Source organism: Heteronotia binoei, chromosome 3 (assembly GCF_032191835.1).
Source record: "Heteronotia binoei isolate CCM8104 ecotype False Entrance Well chromosome 3, APGP_CSIRO_Hbin_v1, whole genome shotgun sequence".
Taxonomy (NCBI): Eukaryota; Metazoa; Chordata; class Lepidosauria; order Squamata; family Gekkonidae; genus Heteronotia; species Heteronotia binoei.
Genome location: NC_083225.1, coordinates 161492382 through 161511208, shown reverse-complemented (window position 1 = coordinate 161511208; position 18827 = coordinate 161492382). Strand labels below are relative to the sequence as shown.

General features: G+C 42.9%; 1 protein-coding gene across 4 annotated transcripts in view; it reads right to left on the bottom strand.

Annotated features, from left to right (window-relative positions):
- Positions 1-18827, bottom strand: part of LNX2 (ligand of numb-protein X 2) — a 98548-nt gene that overhangs the window by 1892 nt on the left and 77829 nt on the right. For all 4 annotated transcript variants that reach the window (XM_060234755.1, XM_060234754.1, XM_060234756.1 and 1 more), the window contains 7 exons: positions 16084-16331; positions 12741-12940; positions 11269-11637; positions 7159-7302; positions 5928-6105; positions 2558-2789; positions 1702-1860 (listed from right to left, as the gene is read on the bottom strand). In XM_060234755.1, the coding sequence (XP_060090738.1) occupies positions 1702-1860; positions 2558-2789; positions 5928-6105; positions 7159-7302; positions 11269-11637; positions 12741-12940; positions 16084-16331 (1530 nt within the window). The remainder of the gene's footprint in view (positions 1-1701; positions 1861-2557; positions 2790-5927; positions 6106-7158; positions 7303-11268; positions 11638-12740; positions 12941-16083; positions 16332-18827) is intronic.

Here is an 18827-nt window from a genome sequence, read left to right as displayed (position 1 = left end):
CCTGCATTTGAATTAAATCACTGTTTTCATCATTAGCCGTGTCATGGGTCTGTCTGACCCCAAGTAGAAATCTCAAGTATATATGCCACACTCTACAACAGGTCAGGGCAAAGTCACAGCGTTTATAAATACAGGGAGCTCATACAAAAAAGAATCTTCTTTTAAAGGCAATATTGTGACATAATATATAGTCTTGACAGTGTGTCTATAAGCATATCAGTGCAACATAGGGCTAAAAATAAATCCTTACTCATCCCTGACTATTAAATCCTTAGCCACAAAATAAAATTCCTAGACTGCTTTGGAAAATTTTGTGAGGAAGTAAGTCCCAGAGCAGAGGAGCTGAACTTCATGCACAGATGGCATATCTGCACAACCTGTTTTTTCCACTGGGTAGGAGATACTGGGAATAGTTGGGACCCTAGTAGAGTTTATAACTTATTCTAATAGGTACCCTCGACTGCACGAAAATGAGTACAGGTACCACCTGACTAAGAACACTGCACTGATCCTCTTAATATTGGAAGGAGCATTGTCCCTTGCAAGCAGGTCAGACCGTCTTCTCCCAAGCAGGTCCATTTATTTGGCATGGTTGTCTGGAGAGAGTAAATTGCTGGAATGTGCCTATGATATGGTTAGGGGTGTGCACCTTGTTCACATTCTAATTGTTTATTGTGGCAAATCCCACTGAATACATGGAGAGGCTCTTTTAAACTGCAACAGGAAATGAGGAGAGGCTGGGGCTGTATGCAAAGCCCAGGTCCACAGTACCAGTCATTGAAGTGGGGTGGGTGGAGTTACAACTAGAAGGCAGAACAGGAACTGAATGAATCACAGCTAGCAGAAAGTACTGTTCTGTAGCTCAGGCTCCATGTATTCTTACATAATATTGGCCAGTTTAGAGACTGCATATTGTCCATCAATAGCAAGGGCAGATGTCATATCAAATGCCCCATATTATCTTCTGTGCTTGAAGAGGGATCTTCAGCCGGAGCATCATATGCCAAGTTGGTTCAGTCCCAGCCTCTGGCCATGAGGATCCTTGTTCAGAATGGAGAAAGGCAGTCTTAAGTATGATCCAATTAGAATGGTGTACAGGATGGACTCCTGGTCTTGTATCAGAGACATTGCTCTGAAGCTCATTGGGTGACTGGTCCAGTCACTCTCTTGACTACATCTACTTCACAAGATTCCTTGTGAGGTTACAATGGGGTAGCAGAAGATTGCATATATTGCCCTCAGCTCTTTAGAGGAATAGTGGGATCAAAAACATAAAGAATAGATAAACTTGCACTCTCTTTCAAGCCTATTCCCTGTTGAAATCTAATTTCAACAGAAATGCAATTTACATTTCCTTGACCCAGACTTTAGGCTTCCTTTGGTGCAGAATAAGTTACAACTCTGCATGGTGAGATCCAGCACAGAGTACTGGTCAGAATGTTTGATGAGAATCTTGGAGACCCGGTGTTTGAATCCCCACTCTGTAATGCAAGCTTGCTAAGTGACCTTGGACCAGACACCATTTCTCAATCTAACCTAGCTCATAAGGTTGTTATGAGGTTGAAATGGAGGGAAGAAAAACAATGTAAGCGTCTTTGGCCCCCACTTCAGGAGAAAGGTAGGGTATAAATGAAGTAAAATAAATAAAATTGTTGACCTGCTCTTTCAGGGATGTGTATAGGACAAAACAGCAAGGCTTACTTTAGTCTTCCATCAAAGTATGCTGGTGTTCCCAGGACAATCGTTTTAATGAAGAAAGGCTGGTTTGTGTGGTTCTCTTCATAGCCACCCACAATGCTGAAGCCCCAGCTCGCTAAATTGCTTCTCCGCAGGACGACATCATGGCAGCTATGCAGGCAGCTGTGCAAGAAGAGAACAAAAGGTGGGAGAGGAACATTGATCTATCTCCTCATTCACATCTAAAACATTTTGTTGTTCAGTCGCACAGTCGAGTCTGACTCTTTGCAACCCCATGGACAAAGTCATGCAAGGCCCTCCTATCTTCCACCATCCTCCGAAGTCTGCTCAAATTCGTATCTAAAACATACCACCCCTTTAATTGGAGCCCCAACCTGCTTACAAAAAAGACTGTCCTCCCAAGCACATCAAGAAAATATATTTTTAAAAATCATTATATTCAAAGCTAAGAGACACTATTGCAAGGGTCCCTAAACCTGTTAACTGTGTAGAGTGTTGAGAAAGGATCGTGGGCACTATTCTAAAATGGCTGCCATGCAAGATGGATGGAACCAGTGACAAAATGGCTACCATGGGATGTTATTACAAAAAGTTGGGAGGTTCCAAACTAAGTATCCTTTTGTGATGGAGGACAGTGATTTCTGAATGGAGGGTGTCAAAGGTGATGCTTTCTGTAATCTCCTGAAGCATCTCCTGCTCCTATAAGATGGAAAAGAATCTTTGCTTTGGGTGTGTGTGTGTGTGTGTGATTTGGGTAAGTGGTCAGAAAACTAATTGATGGGTGTTATGGTACAAAAAAGGCCACTGCCACAGAATATGTGCCACACAAGGACAGGGACCTTGGTGTCAAAAGCAGTACCTTGGAAGTCCCAGCCACATCACCCATGAGGGTGACCAACTGGCATCATATTCATTCTCGCTGATGGTGCTTGGTTGCTCTTCAGTTGCCTGAGGCTGTTCTTCGGCGATCTGGACCTCCAAGGCTTTAAGAGAAACAACCGAGGAGGCTGCGCTGGCTTTGAGCATGGCCACTGCCTCACTGTGACTTAAGTTGGTCAGATCAATGCCATTTATATTCATCAGCACATCACCTTGACAAAAACACAAGTGAACAAAAAAGCCTCTGTTAGGTGGACCAATGGCCTGTGACTTCCCTGGGCAAATGGCAAGGCTGCTAACTTCTGCTCCTTCTTACTGGCACCCGGATTCTATAGGTACGTAGGAGAGGCAAGAATATAAAGTTGGCAGCATCCTGTGCGGAGCAAGTGCTGCTGCTAAAAGATTACAAACAGCCACACAAATGATGTTTGTGGTATCTTGTCAGTATTGCTACCTCTGTGCTGCATGAGAGGTTCATCTCAAGTTCTGTACCATTTCAGGCTCTTCCGCTGTTATCATCAGAAATAAAGGAAATGAAATCAGTGGGGAACATCTTTCCTGCAGCCAGTCAACTCAGCTATGCTTTGGGGTGGGGGGCATTTCCTTTGGGCCTGCAGATATAAGGGCTGGGAATGGCCAGGGGTATGAGTTGATGGGCAAGGGTCAAAGGCCTACAGCTCACAGCCTGGAGTCCTAAGATAGTCATCCTAGTGAAGAAGGACCCCCATACTGGATGTATGCTTTTTGTTTCATATTGATTGTTTACATTACATAATGTACTTTGGAAATTTCTGTAAGCCACTTTGGGTTTCTTGGAAGAAAAACAGAACAGAAATGCTTCTATAAATAAAAGAAACTGGGCAAAAGAAATGCAACTGTTTCTTAATTTTGCATACTATACTGCAAATTTTATTGTTTTACTGTTTTGACTTTAAGTTATGACATGGATGGAGAGCTTTGTTTTAAAAAGCTGTGTATATAAATATAATATAAATAATAGTACTTACCCCCCATTGATAAGATGATGATTTATTGCTTTGGAGTGCTCAAAAAAGTCACCATTTTATACTATACTATACTATACCATAGTGCATTTTTTATTGTTTTACTGTTTTGAGTGTCTTAATTTTGCATGCTGTAATGCATGTCTTATTATTTTACTGTTTTGACTTTAACTTTGACTTTAAGTTATAACATGGACAACTTTTTTTTTAAAGCTGTGTATACAAATAATATAATGTATATATTATAAATAATACAAATCATATAAATAAAATTCCAGAATGTGGGGTTTTTGGCCTTAGGTCAAAAATTGCCCCCTTCTCCATATAAAAAGAAGAGTTGGTTTTTATATCCTGCTTTTCTCTACCCTAAGGAGTCTCAGAGTGGTTTACAATTGCTTTCCCTCCCTCTCCCTATATCAGGAAGCTTGCGAGGTAGGTGGGGCTGAGAGAATTCTGAGAGACCTGTGACTGGCCCAAGGTCACCCAGCAGGAGTGGGGAATCAGACCCAGTTCTCCAGGTTAGAGTCCTACTGTTAATCACTACACCATACTGGCCACGAGCACAGCAATGAGCATAAACTCATTTAGGAAGCTAAAATAAATACCAATCAGATGGCAGGGACTGTGCTGAACAGTTTTCCTATTAGTAAGGCTGGTGTGTGCTTTCTACAACCTTTGTGAGAGACCTGGGCAATTTTACCCTTTAGGGGCGAGAAAACAGATTTCCCGCCCGATACACAGCCCATCATTTGAAGAATGTCCTGCAAATAACCTCCCTTCCTATAAATTGTTCTCCAAAAAGCCAGCTGCGCAATCAGCCCCAAACAGGACACCTGCTCTTATGTGCAGCTCAGGGAGAACAGACTTGCACAGGATGATTGTCAGCTTGAGAGAAATAACTTTCCATTCCTGCCAGGAAGTTCTCTACAGCTCTCTTTATGGAAACAGCCATTTCCTTAGTGTGGGTTTACATACTAAGCCCCCGTTAATACGATAATGATTTATTGCTTTGGAGTGTTCAAAAAACTTCACCATTTTACTATCCTAGGAACCTTCCCAATAAAAGAACAGCAGCAGCTCTGCATTTATATATCACTTTCAGTGTTTAAAGAGCTATGCAAACATCCATTTAATTATTGCTTTTCAGTCCGTAAGACACCTCAAGGTTTTCCTTTTAGCAACAGACTTCCACAGCTACCCCACTGGAACTCAAAGGGCGTTTTCGCACTGACCTTCAAGTGGCGCGAGCACCCTCTTCACACCGGAGGATCTGCCCGGATTTCGCACAAGAAGCGCCGGCGCACCCAAAAGAGCCGGCGACTTCTGTCGCGAAACCCGCTCAAACGGAAACCACCAAGAAGCAGGAAAACGTTTGAGCGGGTTTCGCGACGGAAGTCGCCAGCTCTTTTGGGTGCATTGGCGCTTCTTGTGCGAAATCCGGGCAGATCCTCTGGTGTGAAGAGGGTGCTCGCGCCACTTGAAGGTCAGTGCGAAAACACCCAAAGGGTAAGATCCAGACTAATCTGTTTTTGCAGCAAAAGACTTCCACAGCTATCCACTGGAACACAATGCGTTGGATCCAGATTAAATTTTCCACTAGCAGAAGAGGTGTAATTTCTGCCAGTTCCCCCTTCCTGCTGCAGCCCCCCTGATTTGCCCCTCATGACATTCCTAAGGGTCTCTGAAGAGCAGCATTTTGATCAGATCAGTGGGCTACAGCAGGAACAGGGAGATAATTAAGTTCCATTCAGGTGACAAAAGAGATTTTCACTAGTGAAAATTGAGTCTGCATCCAACCCAGGGTCTCATAACCTTTACAACAGTTTTTGAATGGCAAGCCAGTCCTGTTAGCCTCATCTTAGGTGTGCTGTGCTGCATGGGTGGTGGAGAGTGATTTGCCTATTGGGCTTGTGACAGGGGGTAGTTAAACCAGGGACCTCTTGGATCACACCTCATCTGCTTAGCCATTGCACCACACTAGCTCTGACTGTATTATTATCCCCGTATTACAAGAGGGCTGTCAAAGATGACAGAGACAGTCGATGCCCTAAGGCCACCAAGCAAACTCATGGCAGATGTGAGATCTGAACTGGGAACTTCCCAGTTCAACACTTGATCTCTCAGCTGCTTCTCTACAAAAGCTCTCCTGTATAAGAAACATATATTCTACTGAATGCACGCCGGAAGCTGTTGTGTTACTATGAAATATGGTTGCAATCCATGATGAAGTTACTACGATAATGAATGGACACACCTCTTCATTACAACAGAACAAGCCTTGTGCAAGAGAGCTCCCTAAGGGGAACTATGACCTTATTCAGCCTTAGGGCCATTTGGAATTCTCACCTCTTTTAATCCTTCCATCTCTCGCCAGGCAGCCATGGGGCTGCACACTTGTGACAAATATTGGTAGTTCCCCACTTTTGCTGCCCCGGCCTCCAGCCACAGTCATGCCGAGGGATTCGTGAGGTTCCTTCTTCACTGTAATGTGCTTCTCTTGACAAGTAACACACTGGGAAAGATCCTGCAATGAGATGGTGAATAGTGGTTTTTTTTGCTTTTTGAAAGGACATTCAGGTGAGTCTTAAATTTGTGTTTAGCCATTTATGGTTTGGCCCAGGGTTTTTTTTTTTTCCTGGAAAAAGAGGTGCTAGACTTTCAAGAGGAAAATGAAGGAGAACACACAGGTGCCCCTCATGAAGTTTTAAACATTTTTTGAGAGTTTTGTTTCCATGAAGAGGTTCTGGAGCTCTGTTCTGCCATGTTCCCCCAGGAAAAAGCTTGGTTTGGCCTCTCCCTCCACCTGCATGGCATGCCTCTGTGTACTTCCTTGGAAATGCAAATAACAGTGCAAGTTTCTAGTCCTTGAGGCTGTGCCAACAATTCTAGAAACATAGATGATGTCTAATAAAAGCTCCAAAATCTAATGAGAACTATGAAAAGTTCTGAACAACAGGAGAACATGGGATTCCTCGCAAATTTCTATCCATCTCTGGAAGTTATGATTCCTTCCCCTTTTTACTTGGTACATATCCCCACTGGCCATTTAAGGTGGCAATCTGCTAAAGAATAGCACAAAAGGAGCTGGAACCAGTTCTTATATTGCCTTATGTAACAGTACACAGCTTGCCTGCCTGACCTCGTAGGATGAGCTCATGTTCTTTATTTGTGCTTATACACTGTATTATATATGGAAGCAGATACTTATAGACAAGAAAAGCTGCTGAGTAAGATTAAGAAGGGGAAGAATGACAGTGTAATCTTATGCACAATTACTCTGGTCAGATGGGGTCAATTCTACATAGGATTCCACTGTTAGTTTCTCTAGATTTTAATTCTTGAATAAGCATAGTCAAATCTGCATTTAGATGGAAGGTGCAGGGAGAGATCCTGCTCCCAGTTCATTTAGCACTACAGCAAATGCTAGTCTTTGCAGATATCTGATCAAGTGTACTGTTTACATGAAGGTGCTGATTTGTGAACTTTATTGATCTGCGGCTCTCTCATACCCTTGGACAGCCACATAATATTAATTGCATGCCTTATCCAGAGCTTGCAGATGTAAAATTTGACTTACCTTATGTGGGCTGGGCCTATTACTATGATACAGTTGATGAGACTGGTGTTGGCTGGTGGGATGAGTCCCACCATCTCTGAGGATGCTCATGATCTGGGACTTGGCTGGCCTGGAAATGGTTAGACTCACCCTTTCACCACTGGCCTGTGGAACAGACATGTAGAGAAAGAGAGGGGGAAATACCCAGCATTAATCCTTGCAGGCTGATTCATGAGAATCAAACACATCCCAGATACTCTAGAACATGAACAAGTTTAATCAAGTAATATCTATATGCTGCCTTCCAGATGGAATATATTGCACAAATTATATATTTAAGAATATACACAATCATTGATGCAGATATCTTTAAGTTTATGCCTGTATTATAATATCCATTTACAAAGCTATTGCATCTCTCCTTGGAATGGTCACCTTGAGCTCTCCAAATTATTTTAATTGGTTTGCATTTCCAAGAGGGAATCCCTTATCATTGGCCAGGAATGAATGACAGAAAACCCAGCTACTAAAGCTACCAGTTACTCAGAGTTGACAGTGGGAGCAAAAACACCTGGGGCCTTCTTCCCCTTTATCATCTGTACCAACTATCAGTCCCAGATTCTCAGCATTCCACCAGGTTCTAAGAGATGTTGCAGTAACTGGTGAAACTTCTTAGAGTATGTAAAAACAGCACAAAAGACCAAAGCCAGAACTGTGCATTAAAAAAAAAAAATCATTTGCTACATTTCTTTCCAATGGGGACCTAAACTAGCTACATCATTCTCTGCTGTCCTCTGTTTTATCCTCACAACAACCCCATGAGGTAGATTAGTTTGAGAGTGTAGGACTGGCCCAAGGTCACCCAGTGAGCTTCCAGGGCAGAGTGGGGGTTCAAACCTGGGTCTCCCAGATCCTAGCCTGATACTCTAAACACTATGACCACACTGGCTCTCATTTCATCTCAGTTAACCGGTTTTAATTATAAAAATGTAACAGATCTGCATCAAAAGCCACTCTGAGAACCAATCCAGGTGAAAAAGCAGTATATGAAAACATAAAATCCTATTTTAAAAATGGCATATAATATATGACCATCCTCGTTTGGTAATTGTCTGGTAAGCAGTCAGAGTATATAGGAGTGGCCTTGTTACTTTAATCTTCACAGCATCCTCCACTGAAGGTTAAAGACACTCAGATTCTCCTCTGTGCAGATCACTGGGTGTGTGTGTGTGTGTGTCTCCTTTAACCCCCCTCTATCCCCAATTGTACAACAGATGTATCTGCACACCTTAAAACACGAAGAGCTGTTTTTCATGTAGAGCTCTCAATGACATGGAAAGTTTCTCTGCTATTAACAGACGCTTCCCAGGAATCATGAGAACTGTCTGAAATGGTCCATGTCAGTGGGAGCTTCCAAGTCCAATGTGGTTTAATACATCACAGTGGGACCAGAGAGTTATCAAGAGCAAAGTGACTATCTATAAAGATACCAGATAACATGCAGACCAACTCTATGAAGGTGAAAGCTTGGTGTGGATCATAATATTACTGCACATGTTTGTGCCTTGTCTGCAGCATGTTATTGGTAAATATATAACCAACCTTCCTTACTCTGAGGAGCTAAGGGTAGGGTCATGGGGATGATCCCATTGTATCCTCACCCAGTTGCCTGGCGAAGCTGAGAAAACCTTAAGAGATGAACTGGAAAAAGAATAGTACCTGGAATTGCCCACAGATTCCACATGACTCAAGCAACACAGCCAAGTTAGGTGCTAGATGAGAACGTTTCCCTTCTCTAATCTGACCTGGGGGAACATTCCTGCCTCATCCACAATATGCAAACTATGGGGGATCGTTCTTTTCTCGGTGTGTGTGTGTGTGCATGTGGGTGAGTGGAATGCCAAAAAAAGAAGAGAGTATTGTGTAATTTCTTTGCTAAAAAGGACATGAGCAGGACATGGAAATGTCCCTGAGTTCCTACAGTATTGTACTGTTGGCTGGAACTAAAATAATTTACACCGAGAATTCATTTAATCCAATGTCACTGCCAGTGGTGGAACAAGTAATAGTAATACATTCATTTAGGTAACTCTTCCACTGGCACTTGGCACTCGGATATGACATGGTGAGAAAACAGGTTTCTTCTGTAATATCCTCCCTTAAAGGGTGATAACAATGAAGATGAGCTGCAAGGGCTTCATCACTAGACAAGGGTGTTAATGTATAACAGGTAATACATAAAGCGGGTAATCCAATTTTAACATCTTGGTATGTTATAGCGGCAAAACCACATGGTTATCGAGCATGTCACAGCAATTTCCAAAGAAGCAGAAAATTAATGCTGTTTATCTGACATGCTGTAAACTGATCTCTTAAATACTGGTTTCACAGGGAAGCTAGAAAGTATGAATGTGTAAAATGGTAAATCAAGGAGCTTGAAACAGCATTTGAGGGATACAGACTATGTGAACTAAGTATATTACTGATAAAATATTTATAATTTGGGGTACATGGCCGTCCCCATATGAAGAAGAAGAGGAGGAGATTGGATTTATACCCCGCACTTCACTACCCAAAGGAGTCTCAGAGTAGCTTACAATATCCTTTCCCTTCCCCTTTTCCAACAGACACCCAGTGAGGTAGGTGGAGCTGAGAGAGCTCTGACAGAAACTGCTGTTGAGAGGAACAGCCCTGACAGTTACGACTGACTCAAGGTCACTCCAGCAGCTGCATGTGGAGGAGTGGGGAATCAAAGCTGGTTCTCCCAGATAAGAGTCTGTGCATTTAACTACTACACCAGACTGGCTCTCCATGCTACACTGGCTCTCCAGTCTGCTCCTGCCTCAGCAGTACTGACCCCTTCCTCACTAACAGTGGCCACAGGATGTATCCCTCCTTCCTTCCTCCCTCCCAATTCAGTGTTTTAAAATTCTGCTTTGCAATCTGCTGACCTACCTCCACCTCACTTCCTCACTTCTTTTTATGTGCCCGCTGTCTTTAATGCTTTAATGTTTAGACTGTGAAGTATTCTAGATGGATTTTTAAATTTTGTCACTTGGCAGGGACTCTGATCAAAATGCAAGGGACAAGAAAAAAAATCAACTGATATTACAGTGCACTCGCAGTGTGAACTCCAGGAAGGTGTAGTGTTTAGAGTGTCGTACCGAGGTTTGAATCCTGACTCTGCCACAAAACCATGTTATGGGGGTTTGCTGGGTGACCTTGGGCCAGTTACATTCTCTCAGCCTACCCTACCTCATATGGTTGTTGTGAGGATAAAATAGAGAAGAAGAGAAGGCCACAATACAGAGGCTGATGCTGTATCTTCTCATTTTGGAAAGTACCTGCATTCTCTACTGTTACCTGGTGATGAGGCCAACTGTTCCAGGCCAGGTTGGTCAGAGGTCAACACCATCACTGCTGAACAGGAGAATTTCTAAACTTTCAGCAGCTTGGCTGGAGAGAGTTTGCTGCCACAGGCAGCAGAAACTGACCATCAGTAATCAAAATTGGAGAGGCTACATCATGCTAACCAGCCTTTAATGAACACATTTTTTTTTTTTAAAAAAAACACTTCCTTATATTGTCACGCTCTTGGTTCAAACAGCTCAGTGTTGTCTAATAATCGCTGCCAGTAAGTAACTCTTCAAGGTCTCAGTCAGAGGTGTGGAACTGCAGCTACGTAAGTGCCGTTCCCATTGGGAAAAGAGAGCTTTGAAGATGAATGAGTTGCACTGAGCCAAGACATGCCATTGGTCTGTGAGGCCCGTAAAATTAAAAGGCTGTCTATATATAACCGGAGAGGGTTCTGGCAAACTCATGCCCACTTCAGAATGTAGAAACAAACACACAAAAACTTGTCTTCGTGTGACAAGCAAATGACCTACAGGAAACCACTTTAATGTACAGTCTTATGGGATACAGCCTCATTGCTCAAGTAAGTTCGGAGGAAAGGCACTGTTAAGGTAATTAGCTGGCTCAGCTCTCTGCAGATATGCCCTATTAGTCAGACACAGCATTCCTTTATTTATACCCTGTCTGGTAGTGTTCTTGCTTAATTGAAACTCACAGTATTAACCACCTTGATGACTATTAGTATGTTCCCACCCTATAAGATTCAATATAATTTACCTGGATAATCTGAGCAGCCAGTTCAGGTGTGCCATGTTTCAGGTCATGCCCATTGATAGCCAACACCTTGTCATTGCTGCAGAGTCGGCCATCTTGAGCAGCCAAGCCACCTTCCAAGAGGTCTAGGACAAAAACTCCTGGCTCGTCCGTTCTCCGTACCAGCTTAATACCAAGCTGTTCGTTGCAGTCTCGTTTATGCAGAGTCACATGAAAACTCTCCTCGCGCTGAGGAGGGCTATCACTGTGGTTGTGAGTTCGGCTTCCAAACCGCCTCTCCCGGAGGACGGTGAGGTGCAGCACTGTGCAAGGCTGGGAAAGGATGGCCCTTGCATGGTTGTGGGAGACGTTACTGATGTCAAAATTATTAACCTGGAAGAATTACAAAAACATATTCATATGTTGCTCCTCAAAATGCTCCTCATGGGGACAGTTTAAATTTTCCATAAATGTTTTGGGTGTTGCTACTTTTGAAAACTAAAAGGCCAACAATTAACTTTCGGTTTGTCTACACAGTTTCTGTAGCATTCTCAGAACAGCTGAGCCCTAACAACTGCATATACTTGGTCACTCAGGGAGGCTTATAATTTCGGGGTATTATGTAGCACTCACAATGCCGGCCATGCACCCAGGGTCCCTTGTAATGTTGCCAAGGATGCTATCATCCTTGGATTGCAGGTGGCACGTGTGATCCAAGGGTGTGAATCAGCAGCCTCAGCAACCATGTAAGCGATCCTTCTGTCATGTCCATTTAGCAGCATTCTCAAAACTCCTGCTGCTCCAGGTGACCCTCCCATTATGTGATATATGTGAGCAAACTACTGCAAGACGCCTCCAGAGTTAGATTCCCCTGTCATACAAATATCCCACCTCCTGTAATTCACATACAGACTTCAGAACACTGAAGTTTTTATCTAGAAGGGCATGTCTAAAGTCATAAGTAGGAAGTGACAACTTTTCCGAACCCAGCCTACTCTTGGTTGTTTTGGAGGGTAGGGGGCTTCCTGGAAAAATTAAGGTTAAAAAAATATAAAGTGGTTTGTAGGGGGGGCTGCATAAATGCACAGCCATGATGCTTGCTTCTGTACTAGATAAACAGTGAAAACATTTTATCCATAATAACCTCTCAGGGCACTGAAGAAGGTCTGTAAAGCTGCAGGCAACAAAAGCATTTCCCATTACTCACAAAAGAAAGACATTCTGCTTTTATTTCCCAATTAAAAGAAGTCTGCAGCAAAACAGAAATATTTCTGGATGGTAAAATCTCAAGAGTCACATAAATCACTGGTATCAGTATGGAAAGAGCAAATCCTACTTTGGCTGAATAATAATGTTTTTCAACTAGAACCTGCTGAGCTAAAAACCACCCATAACCTCGAATTTCAACTCACTACCAGGAAACACCCATCATCTGATATAGCTCTGCACGGTCCGGACAGAAGCAGGTCGAGGAGAATATAAAATTAGACTCATACCTGCAGTATTTGATCCCCAGCAAGCAGCCTTCCATCTCTGGCGATAATCCCATCGCGATAAACCTCCTGAATAACAATATTGATCAAAGGTGTTTCATTGCCACCCACTATGCTAATTCCCAGCTCAATATAAGGATTGGACCGATGGATTTCGATGGTTGTAATTTCGCCTTCCGGCAAGCTTGGTGGCTGATGGGTTGCTGCCCAATTTGAAAAAACAGACAAAAATATGCACCTAAGTATATTTGCAACAGAACAAATGTTTTGTACAAATCAACAAGAGCGGCACCTGACAAACTGCAATGCAAATAAATTAAACCAGACTTGCCTAGCTTCTGTACTAGTGTTGGCTACCTACCAGCTATTGGGACTGGCAGGGGCTCAATAACCCCTTGCAATCCTAGAGAGGCAACAGAAACACAAGGCATATTGAGCCCCTTGGCAGGCTACTCTCCCAACATATGAAGCTGACACTGGTCTATCTAGCTCAGAGAAGGGAACACAGTTTTAGTCTCCTCTCCAGCAGGCTTTCCTGTTCTTAAAACTATTAATTTGTGTCCTTCATTTATACCCTGCCTTTCTACCCCAATAGGGATTGAAAGGGGCTTGCATTGTTCTCAGTTCTCTTCCATGTTATGCTCACAACAACCCTGAGGTAAGTTAGGCTGAGTGTGACAGGCCAAAAGTCACCCAGCTCACTTCCACGTTGGAATGGGGATTCTCTGTACTTGCTACACCATATTGGCTCTAAAACATCTTCCACCCTCACCTCACCCCGCCCAAGGTTCTTCAGATATGAATAGGTGGGCACATGTATACATAAATAAGGCTCCCCCCGCAATCACTTTTAGTGGGATTCACAGATGAGTTAAAAGAACATTGATGGGATTAATAACATTACTCTGGGAGCTAGGCAGCCAACCATTGTCCTCTCATCAGTTTGGAAGCGTTCATTTAGAAGCATTGTTTTTTAAAAGAAAACTTCTGTTGCACAAATACAGGCAGGCAAAATGAAAGGAAAGCAGGGCATTCATGAATGGCGAGAAACATGCCGCACTAGGAAATAAAGCGGAAAGGCCCCCTTCCTCTCTGATAAGGCTTCTCTTCCTCTCTAAAACTCCAGATGCTGGAAATGTCATGGCTGGGTCACCCCATTACTCAGTGATTCCTTTTGTAAGAACAGGATACCCCATAGATAGGAGTCCTGTTGATGTTTTTGTAGAAAATGTATTATGGCTCATTCAGTGGCAAGGGCCCACGGCTTGGCACAGCATGCAGTTTGCATGCAGAAGACTCCACGTCCAGTCTCCAGCATCTTCAGTCAAAAGAATCAGATAGCAGGTGATGTGAGAGACCTTTTCCTGAGACCTAGGATCTGGGAAACCCAGGTTTGAATCCTGACCTCTGCTATGGAAGCTCTCTGGGTGACCTTGGGCCAGCCATGCACTCTCAAGCCTAGCCCACTTCACAGGATAGTTGTGAAGAGAAAATGGAGGAGAGGAGAATGAGGTGAACCACTTTGGTTCCCACTGAGAAAGGTGGAATATGAATGAATAATAATAATCAAACTGCTAGGTCAAATTGTTAAGTTCTTAAGTTAGCAACTGGCTATGTCACCTACTCAGATAAGTTTCAAAATTGTTTAGATCTGTGGTACTCATGCTGCAACCCACAGAGAGTTGCATTTGCAGTTGCCATCAGCCATAAGAGCTGCATCCCTGGGATGGGGCCTGCATTTCAAGAAGGTTCACAGCTTACCTGCATCTTCAGTTGTAGCTGTTTCAATGTGGAAACCACCTGCCAACCCCTAGCTCCACCGGACAAGATTCTTGTCCACTTTCCTGAAATATGTGGCTCTGAAGTCTCTGAGGACATTGCAATCAGCCATGATAGCGGAAGGGATCTTCCACATCCAGAGGCTGTGTATCTTTGAATATAAATATACACTGAAGCTCTGTAAAAATATTTCTTATTACAAAGTTTGTGATATGGCTTCACCTGCAATGGGCCTTGGCCTGGCAACACTGCCTTCTAGAGGGAAGGGATTTCTACAGAGTGGGTGAGTGGTTGCCTGGCAACAGGAGGAGAGAGGGATGGGATGAACTCCAAGGAAGAAGAGAGAGAGAAGGAGCTGAGACATTTGTCTTCAGGGGGAGTGGATAATTTTCTGAAGAACTTCCAGAGGCAAAAATCCTGTGGAGATGGAGAGTGGCCATCTTCTGCGGTTGTCATTTGATACTGAGGGTTTTTGGGACTTGCTGTGACTATAAGGAAAGTGAACTTTCTCAGAGCTTATGAGGAAGAGAGACCCCACCAAGTATGCAACGTGGCCTCTCTGCAGGTTCTGAGTCAGAGCCTGAAGAGATCTTTCTTTTTTCACCCTGACTTTGAGACTGCTTGATATAATTTATTATTCTCAGTGTTTTCTTTAAAACTCCCAGGTCTGATCCCATTTGTTTCACCATCTTTAAATAAAAGCTATATTATTTAAAGATGTTTGAGGGTTTGAATGTGACTGCTAACCTGACCCTTCTAAGGCTGAAAGGGTTACATATAAATAATATAAATAACTAAATGTGAGGTGCTGGAGACAAACAACTAGGGAAGGCATGCCCTCTCTGTGAGCTTCCAAAGGCATTTGGCTGGCCACTGCAAGAGGACACAGTGATGGACAAAATGGGCCCTTGTCCAATCCATCAAGGCTGTTCTTACATTCAGCTGAATGCAAGCAATTTACAGCAAGTGCTGAATGGAGGATGGATGCAAACCCTTGAGAAACTGCAGCATGAAGAGTAAAGTGAAAAACAAATTCAGAGGAAGAGCTGCAATTGCTCTGGACTAGGCAAACAAGTCTAGGCATAATTAGATGGACACAATCAAGCTATTGCCGGAAAAGGCACTTCCCCACATTGTCTATATATCAATCAGGGTCTGTAACATGCTTCAGGCATTCACAGGGGATTCATAAAATACAGTCAGAATGTGAATGGAAATCAGTTGCCTTGCATGTTCCACAATCAGTTTAAAAACTGGGTAACTGCACATTCAAATGTGCATTGTAGTAATTCATTTTATTCATATGCACATGGATGGTTTTAATTGACTAGGCAATTAAAATGCATACAACAAATCAATGGCGATTACTTTTAATAGCCCTAACTAGTTCACAAAATTGAATAAGTTGATGAGATGAGGGTTTTTAATATTTTCAAAATAATTTAGGAAATTTGACTCCAGTGCTGGATATCTTTTGTGGAAGAGAAAAATCCTAACCTGAGACGTCATAAAATTTAGGTTTTGATAGAGGAAGATCAATCAGAATGTCAAAATAGAAACAACATACTGTCAGCCCCTGTGTTCTCCTCAAAGGCAGGGTTGTCAAGGCCAGACTCATCTGTCCACACAGGAACAGTTGCCGAAGTAAAGTTCTGCTCCGCTGGCGCTGTGCCTGTCCCAGCATGCTCTGCATCAGGAGACTGAGAACCTGGCCGATCTATCATACTGCTCTCGCTCTCACTCTCCGTGTCTGCCTGCAATTTGCTGTTTTTTCTCCTCTCCAAGGCAGCTCTTCGATGGGAAGCCCCTGGACACCTAGAAAGGAAATGCTACAGTGCCTTCACAAAACATCAGGAACATCACAAAATATTTGGCCATCCCAGGAAAACAAAATCAATCTTTTTCCAGCACCATCATTAGACATCCCTCTACAACACTGTGATTTCACAGCACACCCGTCAATTCCGCACACCAATTCCAAATCTTTGCTAACACTCACACCTGGTTCTGTTTGTTTGAGTGCATACTAACAAGTATTATTGGTTGAAATACTCCCCCCCTGCAATAAAATTTGTCCACCATGAATTTATTTAAGCTTGGAAAAGCATAACAACCAAAAATTCATCTTTGTCACATAATAACCAGTGGCTGAGAGACTAGTTTGCTTGGCCTGGACTAAGACTGAACTCTGCTTGATCACTGTCCTTAGCCTTTTGAATTATGTGCTTCCAACACCCTGTCCCACCCCCCCCACCTCCATCACTGGTGCATCCCAAAGCAAACTACCCTTCCAATCCAGCCCATCTTAAATTATTAAAAGGATTCTTGGATGTGCGCACAGAGAAAGAACTGGAATTTTAAAATCCTGAAGTCCTTTGTACTACATGCATACAATGAATTCTGAGTTCAAAGGTTAACTACGCGCCAGAGATAACAGCTTGATATGGGAAGAGGTGGAAAACTGCTGAGGTAACTGTTCATATATGGAATTACCTTTTCTGTGAACTCTGCTGCTCACACAATCACCCTGTACTCTTTATACTCTAATACATCCAATTCTGCAATCTCCTCTTTAACTATGGCCTATTTTGTTTCTCTGGCTACCACTGGCTGAACTGCTCTGACATTACAGAGCAATTTACTACACACTTAAATAGGGTTTGGGTCATTAATAAACAACTTTTATTTAAAAGTAGTTAATTGTTACTAATATACTGAGCTTCTGTTTCTCCATTCTTCCTTTATGGAACTCAAGAAGCATTAAGTAGAGTTTCCAGTAAGTCTTTCATCTAGGCACTCACCAGATCCTGACCTACTTAACTTCAGCAACTTGTTTTCCAATCCTTTGTCATTACAGAATAAGGAGGAAGAAAAATAACAGAGATTAAGGGCCAACTTTGATGATTCCACCAAGTCCTATAAGGAAAGTTATTGTCGTTGTTTTAATGCAAAGGAACATTCCAAGCTGGAACACACCAGTTGCAGTTTGAAGTAGTACAGTCCGTTCTGCCATCTCATTCCTCCCACCCCACTCTTCTGCATGCATGAACTGGGCCTTATTCATTAAGCAGAATCCCTTAGAGGACATCCTGTCATCCCGTAACCTGCTATCTGCTCTTTTGCAATTTTGTGTGTGTGTCCCCCATCACAGAACACTTAAGGAGGGCCAAACAAAAGGTAGCAAGGTTCAAATGAGTAATGCTGGACCTGTGTTCAATAAATGACTTTTGGTAGAGTACATTTCTATTAATGCTCCAACTATTTAAATATTAACAATGTTTCTCAACACCAGAGAATTAAAGTCCACCTGAGACTTCTGGTAGATATCTACAGAGGAGCTGGACCTGACTTCCAAGGCTCTATGGCTCTCAGGGGAATCTACTGAACCTGAAAATCTGATAAACCAAGGGGATGCTAATGAAGCAACAGGGTAATATTGAGGTGGGGTTAGTGACCAGGAAATAATGACATTTTGTGCCTCATTCTTCTAATCTTCTTGTTAGCTCGCCCACAGATTTGCCACCCGCTCCAAAGTTGCCTGTGGGGTTACATTGACATTTCATCCAGCTTTTATGCTTAAATGAAGCAGATTATTTTGTCAATGGAAACTAACTATACTGAGTCAGATCATTTCAATGCAAGTTTATTTCAGGGCAGTGTGGTCTGGAATAATAGAGGACTGGCTGGCTTTGGACTTGGGAGGTGGATTTCAACCTTGAACTCAGACTTGGATACACTTGGATGAACCTGAGCAACCACAGTGTTTTTTCAGCATTCATTCACACACCTATAAAACAATACCTCTCATGGTTTCACTGAGATAAGGTGTCCAAAGCACTTCAAGTACCTAAGTGCTGTCAACATAAGTCAAGTTGCAATTGACTTATGGTGACCCCAGCAAGGGGCCTTCAAGGCAAGTGAGAAGCAGAGGTGGTTTGCCACTGCCTTCTTCCACAGAGTCTTCCCATCCAAGTACCGACCCTGCTTAGCTTCCAAGATCTGATGAGACTGGCAGATATCATGCCCCCTTCCCTTCCCCAAAGCACACTGAAAATGGTATTGTAATGATAACAACAGAGCAAGCGGATCTTCATTAAGACATTCAACCCTGTCTTGCACAAATGGATGCAGATAGCACAAAATTTACCCAAATGATGATCCTGACATTCCTGCAATCACACATGGCTTCTCAGCAATAGCTCTATGAATGACAGTAGCTGAGAAATAGTTACTCTTGCCCCAGCCAGTAGGGCTATCCCTACTGGATACAAGACTTGCCCCCATGGTCACCATGAGCACCTATTGGACAGG